At 39.1% G+C, this 10,438-nt stretch overlaps 1 protein-coding gene across 1 annotated transcript; it reads left to right on the top strand.

Annotated features, from left to right (window-relative positions):
- Positions 1-1,662: 1,662 nt before the first annotated feature.
- LOC149110473 (uncharacterized) lies at positions 1,663-9,888 on the top strand. The gene is made up of 2 exons (XM_089292118.1): positions 1,663-1,864; positions 8,404-9,888. The coding sequence occupies exon 2, from the start codon at positions 8,425-8,427 to the stop codon at positions 8,779-8,781; it is 357 nt and encodes a 118-aa protein (XP_089148244.1). The 5' UTR covers positions 1,663-1,864; positions 8,404-8,424; the 3' UTR covers positions 8,782-9,888.
- The last annotated feature ends 550 nt before the right edge of the window (positions 9,889-10,438 follow it).

The raw sequence follows: 10,438 nt of genomic DNA, 5'->3' as shown, positions 1-10,438 counted from the left end.
ATGAAACGTCTCCTGAAAATCAAAACATATAAAATGACTTTTCACCATGCTACCCGCCATTTCGTCACAGGTACACTCGTTGCGAGAAAGTCGCTTGTGCTGTCCCTGAATCGCGCGAGGAACATCCGTGGAGGAACTGTAGTTTACCATTTCTAAAAGTAACTTAAGAGCTTGGGTAAAAGGCATATATATGGGAGATTCACTCTCTTACCTTGATCTTCTCTTGCCCCGATATATTACCCCAAAGAAACACGACAGGGAAGATCGTACTGAAGTAATTATCGTAAGCGACGACGAGACCGAGAGCGTGGTAAAAGGAAGTTACCTTCGAAAATTGTTGGAATCATACGAACGCAGAGATTATTATAGAATCAACAAAAGCAGATATATATTATGATGTTTTGAAAGAAGCTAGCTAGGAGCGCAAGTTTTTATCCGCTGTCCTCTAAGTTTCTACTGAAGAGAGTAGCAATTAGTTGAAAACTTGAAGATTGCGTATGGTTATTCCGGCTTAGCGTAAACGAAGTTCTGAAGCACTGAACGCATTATTATCTTCTGCGGATTGGTATTTTACAAGAAGCGCGGCGATAGGATCTAAAAGTACTGACGTGTGACCACGAGTGACCACGAAAGAGATTACATTAAAATATGTCATGATCAGTCATGCTATTATTACGTCATTACGACGTCATTACGAGGCCATTTAATCAAATAATGACCTACCCTCGAGAAGTTATTTACTGAGGACCTTATCTGCATAATGCATTCTTGTTGAAAGATTCCTCGTGCCTCTTTTATACCGTAAAAGTGTTATTTTTTAATTTTGTTCCAGATGTAGCTAACTAGAAAAGAATAGTATAGTTAGATTCGAGAGAGCTCTGGTTTCTGGGGCGATCCTAAAAGCAGGAATGACGAAACGGCGGAGCGGCGGAATGATGGAATGACGGATCAACGAAAAATGACCCGAATTCCTAAAAGATGGAATGATGGAATGGTGGAACGGTAGAACGGCGCAAAATCACCTCAAACTCTTTTAGACGGCATGACGGAATAAGGGAACGGAGGGAAATCACCCGAAATCCTAAAAGATGGAACTAAATTATCTTTGCTAGTAAGGTTTAATATCTTGTTGGAGTATAATATCATACATAATATAATGTGTTCTCGAGGATATTAGTTAATTTTAACTACTTAAAATTCGAGAAGAAATAAAATATATGTATATGTAATGTAACTCGGAAGATGTGTATCCAGCGGACTGTGGGCGTTGTGAATGCAAGACAACTTTGGCTGAAAATGCACTGGCTCCGACTTGATGGACATCCTTATCTCCCCATCACGATTAGAGATTGCCCTGAGTTCCAGTCGTGCAAGAACAAAGCCCCAAGGTGGTGGAGGAGCTACTTTCACTTCCCTTTTCTGGGGTTTGAGACGGATGTTTTGCCGACACCCATAACATCTGTAGACCCTCGAGCTCAGTCTTTTAGGATTTCGGGGGATTTTCCGTCATTCCATCTTTTAGGATATCGGGTGATTTTCCGCCGTTCCGCCGTTCCGTTATTCCGTCATTCCGCCGCTCCATTATTCCAGCTTTTAGAGTCGCCCATGGTTTCTCGCTATTGAGAGTCATCAATCATATCAGAACTGTTTAAGTTATACGAACTTTGAAGCGCATGCCCTGCTTTCGACTTCCCTAGACAACGGAGCAAATATCATATCGCGTCACCGACATTGTAAGTTCAAGTTTGCATATAGACAATCTTCGTTCGAACAGCTTATTCACCTCGACTACTTTGCTTTGGTTCTTTTTTGTTGGTGTTTGCTGGTGAGGAGACTTCGCTTGGCGCGACAACAGGAGACAAAGGTAACCTCTTTATTTTTTTTATTTCCTTTATATATAAACCCCCGTCCTACTCTATAACTAGGTTGTATATGCGCCTGGTAGACAGAGAGTTCTTCCTTTGTACTTTCGCTTTTGTGCTGAGATGCTGGAACAATTTTTGCCGACGCTAAAAGGCTACTAACATCATGTTTCTTTAACATTCCCTGGAGGGAAACTTTGAAGTTGTAGCTAATTCTGTAACGCTGCCATATCCAGGTGTATCCGGCTTAACAAATAAAGAAGCCTCGGCGTTGCTCTGTTCTGTTGTAAAGCACACAAGAAAGAAGTGTAGGCGGGAAAATGGGCTAGAGGTAGTCAGTATGGTTAGCCAAATGTTGCAAAATTCAACAACTTGCACCTGCATATTCAACAGCTTATATTTATGTTCAACAACATATATTTACATTCAACATTTTATATTTATATTCAACAATACGCATTTTCTTTCAACTTCAACCAAAATTCTTTTCATTCAACAAAAATATTCGTTCAACTTCAACCAAAAATAATTTCATTCAACAACATTTGTTCAACTTCAACCCAAATGATTTTCATTCAACAAAAATAATTATTCAGCTTCTGGTACTGGTGCTGGTGGAGGAAGAGAGCTTTTTTTAAGAATATATGTAAATCGAACAATATCTCACTTGCATGAAACAAATAACTCCAAACACTTCTTTGTCTCACCAGACCTTAAAACCTTGAACAATGAAGAAGCAGAGCGATGCGAAGGCTTGTTAAAAATAAAGGAATATGCAGATGCGCTTAGCAAGTTTCGAAACAACAAAACACCTGGTTCTGACGGGTTCACAATAGAATTTTACAGGTTCTTTTAGGAGGTGATTGGACATATTATGTTAGATAGTTTTAATTACGCATATGAGCGCGGTCATTTATCCATGTCCCCAACGGCACGGAATTATTTCCTTCATTCCCCCCAAAAATTAAGACTTAGAATATTTAAAAAACTGGAGGCCGATTTTCCTTTTAAATAATGATTATAAAATCGCCACAAGAAACGTTGCAGTCAGAATGAAAAGTGTCGTACCTAAAATTATTCATTCAAGCCAAACAGGCTCTGTCAAAGGAAGATATATTGGCGAAAGTATCAGAACTATTGCAGATATCATGTCTTTCACCAACACGCAAAACATTCCCGGATTAGCCGTTTTTCTCGATTTTGAAAAAGTATTTGATTCCATTGAGTGGAATTATCTTCAGAAATGCCTGGAAACTTTCAACTTTGGTCCTCGACTGTGGCAGTGGATTGAACGTAATATATAGCGACGTTTCAAGTTGCATTCTAAACAATGGCTTTGGCACTAAGCAGTTTAATTTGGGAAGGGGAGTCAGGCGAGGCTGTCGTCTGTCTGGTATCCTGTTTACTATTGGGATAGAAATCCTGGCTAATGCCATTAGAAGCACAAATAATATAAAAGGCATCGAAATAGATGACACAAACACAATAAAACTTACGCAGTACGCTGATGATAACACTGTTTTTCTTAGAGACGTTCAGTCACTAAATAACCTTTTTAATTTACTTGCTCAGTTCGAAAATTGTTCTGGATTACGAATAAATCAATCACATTCAGAGTTGCTGTGACTAGGAGCATTAAGAAATCGAAAAGATACTCTTTGAATCTAAGATTAAGTGAGGAACCCATCTACGCCCTGGAAGTTCATTTTTCGTATGACGAACAACTGACGAACTGTTTTCGATCGACTAGACCCCCTAAAAAGAATACTAAACATGTGGTCGTCAAGAGATAATTCCATATACGGAAGAATCAATGTAGTAAAGAAAATTGCAATTCCAAAACTTAAAGTGATTGAGGGCTTAACATGAACGATTTTACATTGTTTGATAAAGCATTAAAAATATGTTGGGTGAAGCGTATTTGCTCTGAGGGCGATCAAGCATGGAAATTAATCCCACTGCGCTTGTTAGCATTGTTCAAATAATTTGATTGGCTAACGAGACAAAAGCTGACAACGTCCAAGTTAAACTTTCGGTTTCGAGTGGTCTTCGAGAGAAGGACGATCGGTTCAAAGTTCGCTTTTTAGATTGATTTGAAAATAAGGATCTAAACGGAATCCGGAAGTATTGCAGCCTATGAAGACGTGCACTTTTCCAATGGAAATTACGAAACAAGGAGCTCAAAGCTTGCGGATGAAAATGCGAAATGCTGAGCTGTATTTGAAAGGAGCTACAGTTATTTAAGCTCTCGACTTGCAGCGTGATTTCCCGAATTAGCGTCAAATTTGGAAAGACTAAACTGCTCCCACTGGGTCTACTCCGAGTACAGGAGAGAATATTAGAGCAAGCTTTTAACTGGTTACTCGTCGGGTGAGTGTTGTAATTGTTGAGTTTCACTTCGCTGAGATGACCAGGGATCGCTTTTTAGCGAGCAAGCGTTATTACCCTCAATGTAAGTGTTGTTTGAGCATTTTTACAAATATAAAGCTTTTCATCATTAAGAGAGACAGCTCAAGTGGTGTTTTGTGTTGTTTCACTTCTTAAGTATAATTTCAGCTTTTGTAACTAAATATAATGTCTTTCATCGACGCATTCGCTAAGTTGAGAGTTTGTTTATTTCGCTACGGTGTTTTGTCGGAATCCAGCAAAGCACTTCTTTTGTTCTGTTGTTAACAATGGCCACCAGGCAGCTATGTCTACCGGAGACAAAGAGGTCGTTTCCATAACGTTTGTCTGAGTCACAGGGAACGTTAATTCGGGTCAAATTTGTCAAAATTGCGAAGCAAAAAATTCAAATTAAGCTTATTGTGCATCTGTTCTCTGATAAAGCAAGTTGTTTCAGCCAAGCAGAGCGCGCTTTTCATGGAAACTTTATTTAACAAATAAAGAAGCCTAAGCCGTGTATTACACTGTCATAAAACACGACGGGCGTGTGAGAACACGAGGGAAATGTTAAAAACACGAGCCGCAGGCGAGTGTTTTCTACGTTTCTCGAGTGTTCTTAAATGTCCGAAGTGTTTTAACACAGTGTAATACACGGCTCAGGCTTCTTCATTTGTTTTATAATATGGAGTTTACACGCGCAAAACAATAAAACACGCTTTTTCTATGTTTTATTTAAGCAATAGACCACTCTTTCTATGAGTTTACTGGCGCAATAAACCACGCGGGATGTTGGGAGAACACGAGAAAAACTTGTAAATCGCCAGTCGTTCGGCGAGTGATTCACAGGCTTTTTGGGTGTTCTCCCAACATCTCAAGTGGTTTACTGCGCCGGTAAACCCATATAAAGAGTGGTCTATCGCTTTTATGAAATAACTATGGAAAAAGCCTGTCAATGAGGGGAAAATTTATTGTACTTTCGTGATCAAGTTGCTTATTCTCATCAAATTCATGAGATGACGCGACAAACCAATCACAGCGACTGAAAGAATGAACGCGCAGACTCCGCGCCGGACATGAAATCCACAGAGCAAAGCGACGAAAACATTTCACGCTAAGAAAGTTTTAGAAAGGAATGGAAAAGGTTATCGGTGAAAGGCAAAAGGTATATTAATTAACTCAAAAGTGTTTTGTTGGGGAAATGCAGGGATTCGTAGGTGGAATCGGTCATCACCAAAGTAAAAAGCTGTACGAAAAGTGTGTAAGCAATCCAAACTTCATGTGCTTGGCGAAGTGATTCAACACAGTGTTTAACGATAACTTTCCGAAGTTTTGCGATAGAATAAAGGTTAGTTACAGAAACGCTGCTTCCGAAATTTATTCAGAATTTATTTACCTATACTGAAGGTTGTGAAGTCCGTGTTTCTCTGTATTTTGCTAAATGAAAACTACTGCTTGAAAGCAAGAGATTATCAAGGTAAGAGAGTGAATCCCCCATATAGATCCTCTAAGGTAATCCCTCTTAAGTTATTTTTAGACATGGTACCCAGTTCTTCCGAGGATGCTACTCGCGCGATGCGTGGACAGCCGAAGCGACTTTCTCGAAACTACCTGAGAGGAAATGGCAGGAACGTCATTTTATATGTTTTGACTGCGTTTCATAGCAGAGATGTTTTCTGCACTCTCATGCAGCCGTCTTTTTGTTCGGCCGGGCTTTCGTTTGTTTTGTGCTCGTTTGGCTGTTCATTATTTGGCTGTTTATTCGGTCTATCCGGTAGTTCAATGATCGAATAAAAATACGAGAAAATCGAGGACTGCGAACAATTTAATACATAGCTGATTCATCGACAATCTTAATCACCTCGTTGTAAGACGAAGGTTTTGTTTACTATTTGTTCTGGAAAGTCTTCATTTCGAGGACAAAAAAAACTCCATCCGTATAATTTCCGCATTATTTTGGTCTGGGACTCAGGGAATCGTTTGAATTCACTAGTCAGAAGGCTACCGCCTTATCCCAAATTCGTGTCTCATCTACCGAATTCAAACGATTCTCCGAGTCCGACTTGTAAAGAATCAAACAAGTTAACAAAACTCCTTCCTTAATGACATGCAGTTCAATTCACCAGTTGAACGAGTTGTACGAGTCGCGTGTACGAGTTGGCAAGGCCCCTTCCTTAAACTTGGGCTAAAATATTCCAAGTGTTCAAACTACGATTATCAGTTGAGTAAGGCGCGACGGAGTTTCTGTGAGGAAGGTTTGGCCTTAAAATTACAGTGTTGCCACGGATAACCTTCCTCGTTTCCAATGGTAACAATATCGTCGCCTACAATTTTGCACGCTTTGCTGCTAATGACGTCAAAGACCGACAAGCTGTCACTGGATACGGAACCAGTTTACCGTGACAACAACACGATAAAAACGTTAAAACCTGGTTACCAAACTTCCGTCGCGCCTTACTCAACTGATAATCGTAGCAATGACACGCAAAGAACAAAGTAGTCAGTAAGAATGAATAATCACGAATAAAAGTGCCATATTTCGGGTAATGTTTCCAGACGTTTCGGGCTTGGCCCTTCATCAGTAGAAAACCGTGGTCGTTGAAATCAGTGCAACGTTTGTATACGCCATGGATCAGAAATTAAAAATAAAAACGTGCAGTGCGCGCGCGGGGCCTAAATGAAACGGAAGGCGGATTTTAGGCCGAGCGGATGACTGGTGCCGAGTTTGAAAATCAGGCGCATCTCCAACGGCTTCCGTTAGGAGGTCACGCCGCAGAGCAAAATTCCACGCACAAGGACATCGTCAATAGAATGTCCAGCTGCGTTAAAATGCTCAGCGACGGGAAAACCAGGCAGGTTTTTCTCGATGCTCCGAAGGTGCTCGCCGAAACGTTGTTTCAGTGTACTCCCAGTTTCGCCGATTTAGATGGCAACGGCGATAGGAGATGCCGTAGACTAAGCCAGACGTTTGGCAGGTAAAAGCCAAGTCTTTACCCAAGTGCCACGCAGCTGACGGACATTTTCCGTAAATCTTTTAAAGTTCATAGAAGTATTTTTTTTTTATTTGACCAAAAAGTACCACATTCATCACTTAAACCAATTGTATCAATTGTAAGCCTTATTTTACGAATCGCACGATTCATACCACTTGAACGACTTGACTGATAACCTTCACGACTTGAACAAATGGTAAGTATTGGACTTCCAGTGCCGAAGTCTCAATAAAAATACATCCATTTCATTACTGAGGGAGGCCCGGTGGCGTCACGGTTCCTGCGCTCGTCTCCGAATCGAGAATTTCATAACAAAAAATGGAAAGAACCGCTCCCTGTTGTTCAAAATTAGTTTTTTTAAACGGAGTACATAATTTAATTAATATATTAAGACACCCTTGTATAGTATTGTATCATCGCGTGTTCCATCTTTTGTAGCTGTATTGTATGGTAAGTAGTGTTAGTAACTGTCAGTGTATTGTAGCTAGCGTAAGTAGCCGTGTTAAATCGTAAGTAGTGTAAGTGGCAGTAGTTGTAAATTGTGAAACTTATGTTTATTTAAACAAAAATAGAAAAAAAAATAAAAAAAGCTTTCATGTGCTCTATTTTATAGCTATTTTATGACTATTTTTCTGAAATTGTTTACCTATTTTCATCCAATTTAGTTGCTATGTTTATGCTATTTTCACTTAAATACTATTTTAATCCTATTTTTTCATCAAATGTGCCACTCACAACCCTATTTTATAGCTATTATTATACATGAATTTGAACCCTGATTTTTTCCTACTTTTTGATCTCTTTGGACAGGGATAAAAGAGATTTAAAATAGAACTCTGTTGTTGTTGTTGTTTCTCTTTTTTTGCTATTTTTTGTTTCAAAATGATAGGTTTAAAATAAGATAAAAATTGCTTTAAAATATTCCAGAGAAATGGTAAAATACAAAATACAAAAAAGTTAAGGGAAAAAATAGCAAATAAAATAGGTATAAAACAGATCTAAAGTTGGCATTACTTTCGAAAGGGAACCTAAGAAACACATGACACACATCTGAGGTGGTCGAAGAAATTTCCTGACCATAACCAGTACCCTAGTGAAACCCTAGCGATGGTAACTTGGGAATTGCTCTGCCTCCTGTGTTTCACATTTTCCACTTTATGTTACAGAACCCACGGAGCATAGACAAAATGTTGCAGAGCCTACTAGACTTCCTTAAAGGAGTCGCATACATAATCATTGGCGTCCTTGAATACATCTACACACGGTTGTCACTTTTAAACCCAGGTACCCAGTGGGGAATTGGTGTGGGTGGATTCATTGGCGTGATCGGTTTTTCCTGGCGAATTTGGGTTTGGGCCACTGGTATTGTTGTATGTTTGTTGGGAGGTTTTATTGGCAGTGGGATTTACAAGAGCAGACATCTGGGACCCGAACAGTACTGGAACCGGCCGAACAGAGCCAGTGAGGAGCAGGACAGAGCCAGTGAGGAACGGATGTTCGCTGTACTCACTGGCAGTGGAATTTTAAGAGACAAAGGGAAATAAAATAACAGTACAATCAGAACCTACAGATGTAAATTATTAATTGAAACATTTATGGCGTTTGCAAATGAATCTCAGTCGCCTCGAGTAGTCTAGGCATCACATACTTTCTGATTGATTTCTTCTTTTATCCAGCTAATCACTCCATTGGATTGCATGGACAATTTAATTACTGACTATAGTACTGAGGTTTGATATGTTAGATACAACTTGGGGAATCTTTAAAAACCACTTTTGATGCATTGTGTGGTTCCAGAAAACACCCATACCTTCCCCACGGAAGGGATGTTGTCCAAGACCCCCCACCCCTCTGGAAATTTCAATTAAGCTTCATACACTTCTTTAAATGTTTTGGTCTTACAGAACCCCCCAACCACCCCACCTCCCAGGAAATTCCAATCCCTTCTGTGGGGGGAGTATGGATATTTCTGGAACTGCACATTATCACTGCTCACCAAACTACACATCAAAGTACTCTGCAATGACACTCATTTCTTTTACAGCATAAAAGGTTATATGTCAGAAATGTGATTTGTGTATTTCTAATCTGAGTATCAAGAGTAATTTTCCTTCTCAAGGGTATCAAGATGTGCTGGTGATAATGTTCCACTAGTAAATTAAGCAAGCAAAGCAACCAATCACACTACAGAAAAGCTGACAAACCAGTAGCCTCTTAATTAATGGTATGTTTCAGACAACAGAGGAATTCCCAGAGTAAAGTGCCGAGTGTCTTGTAATAATTGGAAGTGATAGTTCCTACGGATTTACGACCTCTAGCTTAATATTTTAATAGTCAAGGAGGCCCTGCTGAGTCATTGTTTAGCTTGTAGAGTTTAACACAGTTGAACAAGTTAGTGCTATAATACAAGGAAGGTGTAAGAATTACAACATAGGTCTTGGTATTCCTGCTTGATACTACAATACTTTAGCAAATATGATACATATGTAACAAATTAACGACAGTTTTAATTTCATGCATCTGTCTTGTTATTGATCATGAGTTTCGTCATGACATTTTTAAAGTAGCTGTGAATCCACCAGGCAATAGTAGTTTAGTTTCAGTTGAGGATGTAATGTACTAGTCTAAGAGTAAAATATCTTTATGTTGATCTTCTCATTGTGGTATCGTTATTGGGATGTAGATGCCAAGAGGGAGAGGTTACTAAGGTGATGCACAGACCAAACAACTGCTTCCATATAACCTTGTCCTCATTTCATATTTTTCACTTTTTTCACCATGTTTTATTGTCCCTAACACATGGTTTAACGTTCAAGCTTAATTGATTTCGCATTAGAAGAAGTAATGGCTAAAGAATTGTACATTGAATAGCTACAGCTATTGGCCTTAATATGGGGACTGTTTTAGTAAACATGCAGTTCTAGAATTTGTGCGATCAACAAAAGGCATTGTAACAAAAGATTAACTTAAACTTATATTAAACTGTCAACAAGTTATTACAGCAATCTATAATCAATCGTTGCAACAAGGAATCGTGCCAGATATCATCAAAATATCAAAAGTATAAACTCCCATTAACAAGGGGGACGACGCAACCGATCCAGCGATTTATCGATCAATTGAAACTTTATCAGTACTTTCTAAAGTCTTTGAAAAATTGATTTTTAAGCAACTCAGTAATTATATAGAAAAGCTAGATAT

Source organism: Orbicella faveolata, unplaced genomic scaffold, assembly GCF_042242905.1.
Source record: "Orbicella faveolata isolate gen_17 unplaced genomic scaffold, um_ofav_v1 contig_24, whole genome shotgun sequence".
NCBI lineage: Eukaryota > Metazoa > Cnidaria > Anthozoa > Scleractinia > Merulinidae > Orbicella > Orbicella faveolata.
Note: the sequence above shows the minus strand (reverse complement) of the source record. Positions and strands in the feature narration are given on the sequence as shown.